Source organism: Lucilia cuprina, chromosome 4 (genome assembly GCF_022045245.1).
Source record: "Lucilia cuprina isolate Lc7/37 chromosome 4, ASM2204524v1, whole genome shotgun sequence".
In the NCBI taxonomy this organism is placed as follows: Eukaryota; Metazoa; Arthropoda; class Insecta; order Diptera; family Calliphoridae; genus Lucilia; species Lucilia cuprina.
The window spans coordinates 74,371,516-74,387,616 of record NC_060952.1 but is presented as its reverse complement, the minus strand read 5'-3'; the positions used below and the strand labels follow the sequence as shown (position 1 = coordinate 74,387,616).

Sequence of the window (16,101 nt, the reverse complement as noted above, 5' to 3'; positions counted from 1 at the left end):
TGTTTTTGGTGAAATTTATTTTCTTATTTAAAACATTTCTAAATTTTTTATAATCTTGCTCATATTGTTTATTTTTTCTATTACTTAACCACTTTTTATAAAGTTTATACCGTTTTTCACAGCACAATATTAATTCATTGTTTATCCACGGATTAGAGTTTCTTTTTTTTCTCGTTTTTCAACTTTAACTGAATTTCCATATATTTCATAGAATTTACCATTAAATATGTTAAACAAATCATTTACATCATTATTGTTATTAAGTAAATTGCACCAATTTGTTTCATTTATAAGTTTATCTACTTTTTTATTATCTACTTTTGTTTTTTTATAAGAGTTTGGGAATCCCTGGGGATCATTAGAACAATTAGGCGATCTCTGCATGTTTATGTTATCATGTTCTTTTTTATCATCTTCTAAACAAAAAAGAATTCTGTAATGGTCAGCTATTGTTGTTGTTATTACTGCTGCATACCCAGAAGATTTATTTTTGTTGTCTCTTACAAAGCAATGATCTATACATGTTCGTGTGTTTGCTAGTACATCTTCCCTTGTACTCTCGTTTATGACACTCTCTAGACCATTTGACATCATCATATCAACATATTTTTTTGTTGTCGAATTGTTTTTTAATGTATCAATGTTTATGTCTCCGATGATAATTTCTTGTTTTCTGTTTATATTGTTTATTTTTTCATCGAGCTCAAAAATAAATGTGTTTACATTGGTAGAAGGGGGACGATAAATCGTAAGTAGTGTGAGGGGCTTGTTGTTTATGCATACATCTAGGCTGAGCATTTCAAAGGAATTAACGTTTATATTGTTGGTTGTAAAGTTTAAATCATCTTTGATGTAAACCGCAACACCTCCGCCTGAACCTTCTCTATTGACAAAAAGAGAGTTGAAACCGTTTATTTTGTAAAAGTTTGTTTCATTATCGTCTATATTTGTTTCGACGAGAACAATTATCTTCAATTTATTTATTATATTGTGGATAGTAGCAAGAAAGGAGTTGAAATTTTTGCGGATTGAGCGAATGTTCATGTGCATGATTGATAGGGGATAACTTAAGAAGGTATTATTAATTTGGTTGACATTAACGACTTTTTCTTGTATAAAGTTCATTTTTGTGATAGAAAGTTTAAAGACATTAATAGGTCTATACGTGTTAAGGAATTGTGAATTTTGATATGGGAGAAAGTTTTAAGACGTTACCAGGTCTAAACGATAGATTCAAGATCAGCAGAATTTTTAATAAGGATTGCTGGTGTATTTTCAGATTTCCTAACAAAAATTGAGCCATTGCGCGACCATACATATTTCCAGTTGGTTTCTTTGGCTTTTGTTTTTGCGAGCCAAAGAAGCTTACGGTTTTGTGCGGTTAAACAGTCATTTATGTATATGAAGTTACTGTTTCCTATTTCGTTAATTAAATTAGCTTCGATTCTGTGGCGCTTAATTTTTTGCATAAACTCTCTCTTTTTGTTTTTTGTTGTAAACTCTACAATGATCTTGTCTTGTATGTTTTTCAGGCGGTAAGCATCGCTGATATCGTAGTCGGTTATGCTGACATTTATTGAAGCAGCTATTGTTTTGACAACCTCATTTACATGAATTTCCTTGTTTTCTACGTTTTTAATTTCTATTTTTTTACTTAGCATTTGTTGTTCCAATTGGTTGATTTTATTTTGGTTTTGTTTAATGTCTTGTTTAATTTCTTTGTTCTCTTCTCTCATTTCACCCATTTGAGTGACAAGAATTGAAAGGTTAGAGGTAATTTGGGACAGTGCAGATTTCATCTCTTCCTTAAAAGAGTCATCTGATTGATTGGCTTTGAGTGCTAAATTCTCAAAATTCTCAACCGATGATTTGAGCTCTCTTATGTTATTTTTTACATCGTTTATTTCAGATTTGACTTCACCGACATCTGATTTGAGATCGGCTTTTATAGTGCATATGCTGGATTGTAATTCGTTTAGTGTAATAGATTCTTTGAAACGTTTTGTGTGATCATTCTCACTATCATCATTCTCCCGTTGTTGCTTTTGTTGGTTTTTCTCCTGATATAAAACACATTCGTAGGAGTTGTTGGTATTTTTGGCGCGAGGTTTGCACAGATGGCATCTCCAGTTTAATTTACGTTCTCCGGTCATACTAGTGTAGGAGGTTTCAGATAGGGAGCAGCAGGGGTTAAAGTGATATTTGTTGTTGCAATTATTACACTTTACATGATTACTTGGGAGAGGCTCGGAGCATTGTTTGCATGTATAGATAACGATTGGTAAAGAGACCATTATTTTTGTTTTCTTTTATGTTGTGTTCGTTTATTTTTAGAAATATAAAGCAGATTTTTTTTTTTAGTTTTTTTAGAAATATTTTTTATTATTATTGTGTAAATGAAGTAATATGTAATTTTTTTTAAATTATTTTTCCACAGTTTGTTGTAAATCACTTGAGGGTTTAATGTGAGATTTTTAAATAATTTTTTTATGAAAGATTCACTAGAAATAGTTAAGTTTTTGCGAGCACGATTGTAAACACGTCTACATAAGTTCGCGACAAGAACTATCTATCTATCTAGATAGATAGATAGATAGATAGATAGATAGATAGATAGATAGATAGATAGATAGATAGATAGATAGATAGATAGATAGATAGATAGATAGATAGATAGATAGATAGATAGATAGATAGATAGATAGATAGATAGATAGATAGATAGATAGATAGATAGATAGATAGATAGATAGATAGGAATATATCCTTTCCTCAAAGCTGGATCTGCGTCTGAGTAGGTGTTAATATATTTCATATATGAACTTAAAACTTAAACAGTACACGTGAAAACTTGAAATATGGCGCTTTTTAGAAAATGCTTAAGATAAAATCATTTAACTGATTTTCATCTAGTGTCTCAACCTAAGGTTTAATTACAAAATTTACATTGATAGCGAGATGATCGGAAGAATTGAAGAAAGTATTTACATTGAGATTTACATTTTTCTACTTTACTAATACATACAATTTAATATGATAACAGATCAAAATTAAAATAAGCAAATGAATAAAAAGCAATGTCTCTCTTCTAAAATACGGTACTCAATATATTAAAATTACAGTTTTCAATTCGAAAGAATTCAGTTTTTATCAGTTGCTTATAAGTTCAACATATAGACATTTTATTTAACTGTTTGGGTTAAATTATTTTTTAAAATGTTTAATAGTTTAAAAATACAATTAATTTTGATTTCAATATCATTTGTGAAATTCAATTGTGGTAAGAGAAAAAAAACATCATTATTGAAATTAATGTGTGATCATTATTTCAGTTTACATCAACCAATATTAAATAATTAATTAGGATATAGCATTTCTTAAATTTTAAATCAAATTTAATACATATAGCCCACTCCCAATGTAACACCAGTGAATGGGCATGTGACAATGGCCAATGTATATCCGATAATAAAATGTGTGACGGCAGAGTAGATTGTAGTGATCGATCGGACGAAATTGCAGAGAATTGTATACAGTTTCATGATACCTGTCATAATTCAACATTCCGTTGTACATATGGAGCTTGCATAGACGAAAAGGCGAAATGCAATGGTGTACAAGATTGTGCTGACAATTCGGATGAATTGATGTGTACTCAAAAAGATGATTTTGATTTTGAAGGTGTCTGGTAAGTAGGAGTTTTAAAACATACATATATATTTGTATATTTTTATGTTATTATTTTGAATATATGTGTACAGTTTTCCTACTGAAATACAATGTGTGAATTCTAAGGAATGTATAAATTCAATCGATCTCTGTAATGGTCGTGTAGACTGCAAAGATGGCTCTGATGAATCGCTGGAGTTATGTATTAATTTTCATTGTGTTGGCTTTACATGTGGTTATGGTGGATGTATTAGTCGTAATGCTAAATGTAATGGTATAAAAGAGTGTGCTGATGGTTCAGACGAGGCTTGGCAGTTGTGTGCTACACCACGAAAGATCAATAATGAAACTATTGTAACACCGACTCTTAATGCAAATCCAGCCCCCATACCTATATCTTTGCCAACATCCGCTCAATGCATTATACCTAATATACCAGAACTACAAAATTTGATATTTAAACTACATCCTCTAAATTACACTATTCCAATAGGATCATTTGTGAATGAATTCGAAAACATACATATCGAATGCCAGAACAAATATACTTTAAGAGGTCAACCCAGTCTTTTGTGTCAAAATGGTAATTGGAATTTCGATTTTCCTTCCTGTGTGGGTAAGTCTTGCTATTGATATTTATAATTTAATCTTTAATCCTGTTCCTCATATCATTTAGGCTATTGTGATGGTACACTTTTGCGCGGTCTCTCTATACGTGCTGTTTGTAATTATAGATCACATTTTGCGGAGTGCCCGAAAAAAATACGTCCTGGTACTGAAATTCAACTCAATTGTAACTTTGGTTACACTCGTAATCCCAAACTTTTACAGTTCATAAAATGTTTACCAGATGGCATGTTCGATCAAATGCCTCGACATTGCACTCACAGTTGTGGCATAATTGATTCGTCCTCTGAGTTTTTATCCAAAGAAGGTTTTCCAATTATATCCAGTTCAACACCCTGGCATGTATCTATACATGAATATGATGGTATTAATTACAACTTCATTTGTACTGGATCTATTGTTTCGCCTCGTATTATCATAACAGGTTCTAGAATAGATAAATTAAAGTTAGTGCGATCATATTAACTTTAAGTTTCTTTTAGCCGCACACTGCTTTTGGAATGAATTGAATTTAACGGTGAGAAACTATACAGATTATCAAATTATTGCAGGCCGAAGTACCAGCAATTTTACAACCGAAAAGAATGACTACTCGCAGATAGTACAGGTGGAGGAAATACACATACCATCAGGGTAAGTTTAACATTATAATACTAGGTACAATTTTTCAGAGCCATTGGAACTTAATAATTTGAAAAATATAGTCTAGTGAAAAATTCTATATAAAATAAAAATTATTAAAAACATAAATCCATACAAACAATTTTATTGAAATCGGCCGATTATTAATTCTATCTCCCATAAAAAGATTCTCTTAAAAAAATATTTCAATCAACAATAAATTGCTGAAATATGTTGGAGTTAGAGTAAAATATAAAAAACACATATTTTCGATAATTCCCGGTAAAATTAATAATACCTCGGTTTCGGTTTGAGAATCTTACAGAATACCAGCAAAATCTTTACTTACCCGGTAGGTAGGCAAGTAATATTGGAGAAAAGTAGAAGTACTTACATTTTGGGTTAATTACTTTTATTTGTTCGACGATGAACAAAAAATAACTGGTTACAAATCTGCTTACCTGACTTTTCCGGACTTAAAATTTTTTTGATTGCTTGTCTCTTCTCTTACTCAATGCCCCATTAAAAACATTTCTTGAAAGAACTTCCAAAATCGACTACGATTAGAAACACTAACTAATTCCTTATTAGGCATATGCTATAGACAATTTACGACAACTGATTACCAAGTAATATATGAAATAAGTACATAACCTACAATACACCTTACCAAAATTTGAAAATATTTTACTGGATAATTCTTGCTAATTGTTGATATCTTTAAGAAAACAATAACAATTAATAAAAAATAATTTTCTTACAGTTATAGAGGTAAACATGGTGGTCAAAAAGACGATATAGCTTTTTTAAAACTTAAAACCGCCCTTAGATACTCAACAACGATTGCACCGATCTGTGTGCCAAAAGTAATTCACAATACCGCATCAAAATATATGATCTCCAATCGGAGAGGTTTCATTACCATGTTTGGTCCAAACAATCAATTGGAAAGACTTGATATGATAACATTATCCTATCATGAATGTTATGAAAAAAGTCCACTTGAATCTCCATTAGCAGATGATAAATTTTGTATTGTCAATAAAGAAGGCGCTAAATTGTGTCGTGGTAATAGTGGTGCCGGATTTTTTGTACAAAATCGAGATGACAACAAAACTATATACAAACTATTGGGCGTATTAAGTAATTCGCCGACTACAAAGAATGATTGTACACATAGCGATGATTATGTTGCTATAACAAATATTTACTATATTCCTTCAGAATTTATGATAAAATTATCAAATGCTGTTAGTGAAGACGAGACATTATTTTAAGTATGATTTGTATGAATTTAGATTTATAAGTGAAAATTATAAAAAAAATATTGCAATAAAGATTATTTTTGTATTTAGAGAACTAATTTTACTTTTCTTTATGCATACTTATATCTGTGCTTAGTTAGACGGTTATACTTTAGGCATATTAGATTTCCAGAAAAACATGGTAATGGGTTGTACTTCCATAACGCCTTTCTTTTCAATAACTATTTACTTACCACTTCTTACTTGTCTGCATTACTTTGAAGTACTCGAGTAATGACTTTCTTTTAATCTGAAATAGAAGTACTTTATTTTTGGCTTTTTCATTTTGTTTGCAAATTTTATTTAATTGCGTGATAAAAACTGTGTTCTATAAAAAGGAAAACAACATTAACTTTGCATCTGAAAACCATTATTTGACGCGCAGTAAAATATCAAAGTAGTTGTGCAGTGAGTAGAACACTTAACTGACAAACCGAAGTCCCTGGTTCGTATTCACACTGTCTCCTTTTTATACCCTACACCACTTTAGTGGGGAGGGTATATTGGGTTTGTGCTGATGTTTGTAACGCACAATAACATTGGTCCTATACCCACTTTAAAGTATACCAATCGGATCAGAATCATTTTCTGAGTCGATTTAGCTAAGTCCGTCCGTATGTCTGTCCGTCCGTCCATGGAAACCTTGAAATCAAACTATAGGTCGCAATTTTGAAGATAATGGTAGACGAACTTCTATTGTCCCAGGGATGAAGCCAATTGAAAATGGTTTACGTCGGTCCATTATTTCACCTAGCCGCCATACAAATGCACCCGCCGAATAGGGCTTTTAAGTACATAATTTTGTTTAATAAGCTCATATCTCGACAAAAAGCTGCAAAAAACCCAAGTTCTATACTAGACTTGATGACCCTCACGAATTCCGTAATAAAAGGTGGTCATATGACCCTAGCCCCATGAAAAGCCCCCATCAAAATTTCACTTAAATGTCCACAATTTTATTCGAAAATATATTTGGGGCATGATACAATTTAACTCAAATGCAATTCAAAAAATGCAAATTATGGCAACTAAATCACTTTATATTTTTGTAAAAGGTATAGGGTATTATATGGTCGGCCTCGCCCTGCTATAATTTCTTACTTGTTATTATTAAAAACGAGACAATTTTCTCAACAACTTCTTTGTAAGCAAAATATACTTATTTAACTCCCCATTTGTAAGCGAGCGTAGAAGTACTTACCTCTACTGACATCACCGTGTTAAAATAATGAGTTAAAATGCTTAAGAAGAAGTAGTAAAAAGAAGTTTTATTAACATTTTCTCAATGTAAGTTTTTCCTGGATTATTTAAGTTCCCAGATATTATTTGCAAGATCGGCCAAATATTTTTTTAATTGTCAAAAACTTATTGCTTTAAAAATATTATTTCAGATTGACTGGTCATAAAACTCTTTTAGATGAGTTATTGAGAATTTCCCTAGCACATCATATTTTTGTGATATCATGCATTAAATACATGGTTAAGTTGTTATTATAGCACAATGACTTTTTTGAAGAAATGACATCTCAAAAACTTTTGTGTATTTTATACATATTGGCGGAAGAATCCGAAAAATAAATCTGGAAGTTTCGACCATATTTCAATTGTATTAAGTGGAAATGTCTTCTCAATTGTATTCAATCATTGGCACAACTGACGCCACATCATGTTGTGTTGTTATGGGTTTCACGACATGAAATATCTTTGGAATACGAAACCCCAGTTAATAGCTAAACTTAATCCTTACGCAAAGAGATATTCACACTCTTATGGCGATCCTATCGAAATTGAACTTTCCACCTGTAGAATATCGAGACTGATCTGGCCCATTCTGACAACGCATTGAAGTAGTGCTCTTTTATCTCTTAGTAGGAAAACTATTAGGCTTCCAACTGGTATAATTTTCTGGGCATTGTATTATTGGACATAGGTCGGAACGTCTGGGCTATCCAACTTTTTGCTACTGTAGAAGTTACTCTCCAGCGTAGACTACTCATTCTTGGTAAAGCTCTTTTTCATGATCTAAATTAGCTCACAGATGCGTCGCTAGTAATCATGATAAGTTTTATTAGGATTATCGTTTGGTTTTTCCAAAGAGCACAAGAACCAAATAATAAATGAAATTAGGGAGCGAAACCATTTTCATAACATAAGGGAATGGCGAATCTAAGGATATCACAATGAACCACAAGGTCTCTAAGAGAACTCGCTAACTAGCGAACAACTCACGTAACCAAACGTAGCCTTAATTAGATTTCATCCAAGTCTTTAAAAATCTTCAAACTGTAGTTTAATTAAAAATTTAACAAGGATAGAAAGATGATCGAACATTGCTTAGTCGACTTGGAAAGTGTTGCTGAACCGACTGTTATTGATATTGCGATTAATATTTTTCTGCTTAACTAATAATTTTCTATGATTTTTATAATCAATTGAGCAAAAAAAAATGTCTCTCTTATCAGATACTTTTCTCAATATATTAAAATAACAGTTTTCAATTGGAAAGAAATCAGTTTTTAACAGCTGCTTATAAGTTCAACATATAGACAGACTTTTGATTTTAATGTTGTGGTTAAATTATTTTTAAAAATGTTTATTAATTTAAAAATACAAATAATTTTGATTTCACTTTCATTTGTAAAATTCAATTGTGGTGAGAGAAAAAACAATCATTATAAAAATTTATGTGTGATTATTATTTCTGTTTACATCAACCAATATCATACAATTAATTAAGATATAGTATTTCTGAAATTTTTAATTACATTTCATACATATACATTAGCCCACTCCCAATGTAACATCAGTGACTGGTCATGTGACAATGGCCAATGTATTGTGTGACGGTCGAGTGGATTGTAGTGATCGATCGGACGAAATTGCACAGTTTCATGATACAGTTTCATGATACCTGTCAAAATTCAACTTTTCGTTGTGCATACGGAGCGTGCATAGACGAAAAGGCGAAATGCAATGGTGTGCAAGATTGTGCTGACAACTCGGATGAATTGATTTGTACTAAAAAAAAACGATTCAGATTTTCAAGGTTTCTGGTAAATAGGAGTTTTATTACTAAATCTATTGTACTTTAAAATGTTATTATATTAAATGTTTATAGTTTTGATACTAAAATACAATGTGTGAATTCTAAGGAATGTATAAATTCAATTGATCTTTGTAATGGTCGTGTAGACTGCAAAGATGGTTCCGATGAATCGCTGGAGTTATGCATTAATTTTCGTTGTGTGGGCTTTACATGTGGTTATGGTGGATGTATTAGTAGTAATGCTAAATGTAATGGTATAAAAGAGTGTGCTGATGGCTCAGACGAGGCCTGGCAGTTGTGTACAACACCACGAAAATTCGATATTCAAACAATTGTAACACCGACTGCAAATGTAAATCCAGCTAATATAGCTATACAAACATCCGCCCAATGCATTATACCAAATATACCAGAACTAGAGGATTTGATATTTAAGCTACATCCTCTAAATGAAACTATTCGAATAGGTTCATTTGTGAATGATTTCGAAATCATACATATCGAATGCCAAAACAATTATTTTTTAAAAGGTCAAACCAGTCTTATGTGTGAAAATGGTAAATGGAATTTTGATTTTCCTTCCTGTAAGGGTAAGTCTTTATTTTGTTATTGATAATTCGCTCTCTAACCTTATCCTCCATTTCATTTAGGCTATTGTGATGGTGCACGCTTGAGCGGTCTTTCCATACGGGCTGTTTGTAATTATGGAATACGTTTTGCGGAGTGTCCTAAAAGAATTCCTTCTGGTACTAAAATTAAACTTTATTGTAACTTTGGTTACACTCGTAATCCGAATGTTCCACAATTAATACAATGCTTACCAGATGGCAGTTTCGATGCAAATCCTCAGCCCTGCATTCACAGTTGTGGCATGGTATCTTCTTTTATGTTCCCCCTATATACCCGTGCTATTCACATAAAACCTAGCCCAGCACCGTGGCACGTATCTATACATGAATATAATGGTATTAATTACAACTACATTTGTAGTGGATCTATTGTTTCTCCTCGTGTTGTAATAATCGATCATTTAGGTTATACTATTTATCTTAGCCTTCTTTCTTAGCCGCCCATTGCTTTTGGAATGAATTAACTTTAACTATAAAATATTCTACGGAATATAAAATTATTGCTGGCGCAGATACGAACAATTTTACAACGGAAGAGAATAACTATTTGCAGATAGTACAGGTGGAGGATATACACACACCATCTGAGTATGTTAGAGTTTATACTATCTTCTACAATTTGAAAAGTACTTAATTATAACTTAGTTATGACAATTTTATTTTCTTTTTGTAATTTGACATTATTGTCAAATTCACAATCGATGTCGTATCGTTGTATCATTGTAAGTCATATTAATTTTTCAACTGACATTTTTTGAAAAAAAAAATCAATAATAAAAATATGACATACTACGATACAACCTTACAACGGTTGTATTTTTTCGATTGTGAATTGGACAATTGTTTTAAATATTTTGGCCAAAAGACTGGGCTTATTCGGACCATATTCCTAACTGCTTCATAAAAAACGAAAATGTGTTTGTGAAATTTTTAATATCGTTCCACCAAGGAAAATAATACCTTGAAAAAAGACCCTTTAAATAAGTCTTGTTAATCAAAAGTAGACAAAACTTGTTATCTAATAGCATCAATATGATGTTTTTATTCTTCTATCGGTTCTAACCAGTTATTGTACCAATGTCTTTGTCGGGATTTGATTGAGCTTGACTTATGATACATGTCTTTCCTAATCGAGGCTTCTATGGCAAGATATTAGATAGCTCGATTGAACCATGTACAAAACTTGCCACCTTCGTGTAAGATACACAAAGAGGAGGCGGTAGATCATCAAAGAACCCTGTGCATCCTGTGGATAAAAACAACACCGTGAAATAAGGCCGACACGATAGAGGTTCACTTAAAGGACTTCGATATTTCTTGAAAATAGGTTTGTCGGTGTGTGATTGAGCTTGACTTGTGAAACATGTCTTTCCTTATCGGGGCTTCTATGGCAAGATATTAGATAGCACGATAGAGCCATGTACAATACTTGCCACCTACGTGTAAGATACACAAGAAGCCCCTCTGTGGATGAAAACAATACCGAGGTTCACTTAAAGGACTTCGATATTCTTGTGCGCGTTGGAAAGTGTATATAATACAGGGTTGATGTACGGTATTCGGAACTTACTCACTCGTACGCACCTAGAGTGAGCGAGTAGAACATATAAGAATGGTGATGGATGAAAGGATTCTTATACAAGTGATACCATTGAGTTTTTCTTCCATGTGCAGATATGTTGAGGGTTTACTCTCATCTTGGCTAAATTCTTAAAACATACATATATGTATACTAATTTAATATTTTCAAATCAATAATACCACGGTCTCGGAATATATCAGAATGCTAATTCCTGATAATTATTAATATTCAAATAGCTCCTTTTTATACTATTTAAATTTATAAATCATTCTTTACAGTTACATCGGTATACATGGACGTCAAAGGGACGATATAGCTTTTCTAAAACTAAAAACTGCCCTTAGATACATAATGACAATTGCACCAAAAGAAATTCGCAATATCGCATCAAATTATGTGATCTCCAATCAAAAAGGTTACATTAGCACGTTTGACCAAAACAATCAATTGGAAAGATATCAAATGATAACATTAGCCTATCATGAATGTTATGATAAAAGTCCACCTGAATCTCCATTAGCAGATGATAAATTTTGTATTATCAATAAAGAAGGCGCTACAGTATGTCGTGGTGATAGTGGTGCTGGATTTTTTATTGAAGACCGGAATCCAAATGATAACGTATCTATATACAGACTATTGGGCATAATTAGTAATTCGCCGTCTACTACTACGAACAAATGTACACGAGACGATGCTTATATTGCCATTACAAATATTGAATATATATAACTTCGGAATTTAAGAGAAAATTATCAAAAGCTATAAAAGAAGACGAAACTTTATTTTAAGTTTTACTTGAATGAATTAAGTTTGTAAGTGAAATTATAATAAGATTTTGCAATATAGATAATATATATATGCTTAGTTTGAAGATTTTATTTAAGGTATTTAAGAAGATTTATTTGCAAAGAAATATAGATTAGGCTCACTGTGCTTTCTTAGAAATGTTTGATAAGCTCATTTAAATATTATTTCAGGGAATTCGATTGCAGTACTTGATAAGACAGATTGCTAAATTTCAAAGGAATTTTTGTAAAGTGCTCAACAAGTAAACGTAGATTATTTTTAAATTTAGATTCTTTATAAAAAATTCTTCAAATGAGTATTTTAAAGAAATGTTTGATATTTAGTTTAGTATATTGATATTTAGTTTAGTATATTGACTAACTAATACCCGGTGTGTCTCGCTACCCCTTATCGAAATTAAATGCATAATCAAAAAATTATTTATTTAGTTATTAAATAATGCAATTTTTTAAAGGTTAATTATAATTTCTTGATGTTCTTGATGACAATATGTTTTATTTAAATTCTGAAATAATACATTAATGATCTTTTACATTTAATCTAAAAAAATAATTTCTATTCTAATGCCATATTTTACCCTCTAGAAAATTCTAACTACAATAGTTTTCTAGATAAACAATGTGAGTTGCCAAGCAAATTATTGCAAGTTTGCCAATTTTTATCTATGAAAAATTTGAATTATCTTCTCTAAATATTCACTTGAATGTCAAAATTCTTCATGTAAAATTTAAAGATTCTAACTGTAATAGATTCTTAGATATACGAATTTTTCTATTTAATACAAGTGGGGGCTTCAAGCTCCACAATTGAAGGTTTGCCCTTTTTTCTCCAAAATGTTCAGATGAATATTAATGTAATTTGTGCAATATTTGAAGAATCTCAGTTAAACGAAATTTTGTATTTAATTCATATGGGAGGTACCATGTACCCCATTAGAAGTCCGCCCCTTATACTCTAAATGTTGAGATGACTGTCAAAGTTCTTCAAGTAAAATTTAAAGATACTAGCTCTAATAGTTTCTCAGATATATTTTTCTATTTTATTCATTTTGTGGATACAAGCCCCCCCTAAAGTATATAGAGTAAAACGATCATAAAATCAGACACTAAAAATAGACTTTCGAATAATCGAACAATCGACTTTTTGTGAAAAAAAGTCGAAAAGTCGAAGTCGACTATTTTGTTCCAAAAAAGTCGATAACTCGACTATGGTCTGCGAAAAAAGTCGAAAAGTCGACTTTGTTAATAAAAGTCGAAAAAAGTCGATAAGTCGAATAAAATCGAAAAAAGTCGAAAAAAGCTGAAAAGTCGGAAAAAGTCGAAAACTCAAAAATTGTAGAAACAAGTCAAAAATAGTAGAAAATCTTTAAAAAATGAAAAAAATCAAAAACTCTAAAATAGTCGAAAAAACTCGAAAGAAGTCAAAAATAGTGAAAAAAATTGAAAAGTCGAAGTCGGAAAATTCGAAAAGTCTAAAACTCGACTTTAAATTAAATGAAAAAAGTCGTAAAATCGACTTTTTCTAAAATGCAAAAAAGTCGAGAAGTCGACTTTTAACTAAATGAAAAAAATCGAAAAGTCGACATTTCGTTTCAACTATAGAACATATGTTTGTTTGGACTATATAGACTCTATGGGCGATGTTCAAGTAAGTATTCTTTTGTATGTGCAACAGCAAACTGACAACTTTGACATTCATATGAACATATGAGAAAGAACGCGACCTAGCTATAGTGGGTTGGCAAATCCCATATGAAATACAAAATTTTCATTTATCTGGGAAACTATAAGAGGTTTGGAGGGAAAATTAAGCGGACTTTTATATATGGACTTAAATATATGAATATATACAAAAATCCTATAAGTAAGAAACTATTACAGCAAATATCATCAAATTTCGCACAAACAAAATTGACATTTACACGCAGAGAAAAATTATGGTTACTATAACTTAACTATGCTCACTTTAACAATATATTGTTGTCAAAAACATATAATTGTTTTTTAATTCAATTTAAACAACATTGTTGTTACGAACATATTGTTATATATTACATAAGCATTTTATGTTATGTTATTATAAATAACCATTATATGTGTTGCTTTATGTCTGTTGGTACAACAATAAAAAACTTTAACCATACACCTCACACAGATTATTTTTCGCGACAATAAAATAAGTTGAAATAATTCTTCGTTGAATAATTTCATTTTGTATAGAATAATGTAGTCATCGATACATATTTTTTTAACGAAATTGTGATCACATTGTATCATAATATAGTCACGTATAACAAACAATATTATGGTAAATAAAAATAATGATGAAATACTGTATTTTAATCATAACATTATATTTTAAATATATGTTGCTCTTAGAACATGGTCACCACAATCATGTTTTTCCACTGCGTGCAGGTGAATTTCTTTAAAAACAAATTAGCGGACTAGCGCGGTAAATTCCTTATGATGAACTTAAAATAGATCTCTCACATGAATTAAATACAAAACTGAGAAACTATTATTTTTTTTTCTCGATTTGAGAAAAATACAGAAATGAGGCACAGATTGGACTTAATGACTGTGTATTACATTTTTCAAGAAATACATATTCGCGCTATTATAAGTCGGCGTTGTTTAAGGCTATATCATAATCAGTATCAGGCTATATACATAATATTTTAAGTAACTTTCAGGTGGCGAAATTAAAATTTATAAAATTTTTTACTTTTAAAATGTTTCGCATTGCATGATTAACTATAAAAATTTAACAAATAATTCACTATTGCCGTCAGAAACTCAAGAAACTCAAGAGGACTTTGCTAAAGAATTATATTTTTGAAATGGCAAAAAAATTATTTTTTAGTACTCCCAGATCTTATTTAAATATATGAATATGTATGTACTTGCATACATACATAATCATAATGCTGAAAGATGTATGTATAAATTGTATTTTTGTAGTACGTTTTAAGCTACATATACATGTATATATATTATATTTAAAATCAAGAATGTCGCTATTGTAGTAGACTTCATATACGACATATCAGTTTTAAACAAATTGTCAAAAAGTCATTACTGAGTTTGCAGTTATCTTTTGTCAAAATTTCTTGTTAATCCAATTTTAACCATACATTTTATGAATAAAATAAAGAATATGAGAATTCCTAAAACATTTCATCGATCTTTATTATATTTTTTTATTTTATATTTAGTAAATTTAAATAATGGTAAGTAATAGCATTGGTATTCCAATAAAAAAATTTAAGAATGAATCATAATTCAAAGAACTTTTGTGGCTCAGAAAGGGATAATTATTTTTGCAAATACGTCAGTAATATATATGCCTGTTTATAGTTTTGAATTTTACCGGAAATATTTTGATATATGGATGCATATCGTTCCATTGTGATATAAAATATATAAATCAATTGATAATTGTAAAAGTTATGCTAAGTTTTCAAATAATAAAGTTTAACATATTTTGGTTAAAATTCTAAAAAAAACACGTAGTTTTAAAATTTAAAAGATCGAATTAAGAAATTCTATTCGTATAACTGTAAATAATTGTTTAGATTAGTAAGTAATTAAAGCATAATAAAAAGTTAAACGTATGAATTAATATATTTATATAACTAGCACAAAACCAATGCAGTAGCAATAATTGGACTTGTGACAATGGACAGTGCATATGTGTTGGTAAGTGTATATCTATCTATCTATCTATCTATCTATCTATCTATCTATCTATCTATCTATCTATCTATCTATCTATCTATCTATCTATCTATCTATCTATCTATCTATCTAT

The 16,101-nt window shown here is 30.5% G+C and overlaps 2 protein-coding genes across 2 annotated transcripts in view; both read left to right on the top strand.

Moving 5' to 3' along the window:
- Window positions 1–6,276, top strand: part of LOC111689238 — a 12,440-nt gene extending 6,164 nt beyond the window's left edge. Inside the window, exons 7-12 of the mRNA XM_046947905.1 lie at window positions 1,910–1,966; window positions 3,409–3,688; window positions 3,762–4,285; window positions 4,346–4,720; window positions 4,779–4,929; window positions 5,681–6,276. Coding sequence (XP_046803861.1) covers window positions 1,910–1,966; window positions 3,409–3,688; window positions 3,762–4,285; window positions 4,346–4,720; window positions 4,779–4,929; window positions 5,681–6,194 — 1,901 coding nt within the window. The 3' untranslated portion in view covers window positions 6,195–6,276. The remainder of the gene's footprint in view (window positions 1–1,909; window positions 1,967–3,408; window positions 3,689–3,761; window positions 4,286–4,345; window positions 4,721–4,778; window positions 4,930–5,680) is intronic.
- A 2,913-nt stretch (window positions 6,277–9,189) lies between these two features.
- On the top strand, window positions 9,190–10,374 carry LOC124419271 (modular serine protease-like). The gene is made up of 3 exons (XM_046947904.1): window positions 9,190–9,197; window positions 9,340–9,857; window positions 9,918–10,374. Exons 1-3 carry the CDS (start codon window positions 9,190–9,192, stop codon window positions 10,331–10,333), a joined length of 942 nt encoding a protein of 313 aa, XP_046803860.1. The 3' UTR covers window positions 10,334–10,374.
- The last annotated feature ends 5,727 nt before the right edge of the window (window positions 10,375–16,101 follow it).

What these genes read in the sequence shown, in the direction of transcription:
- LOC124419271 (XM_046947904.1), top strand. An exon ending in TGATTTTCCTTCCTGTAAGG is followed by an intron (nt 9,858 to 9,917) that starts GTAAGTCTTTAT and finishes CATTTCATTTAG; the next exon opens with GCTATTGTGATGGTGCACGC.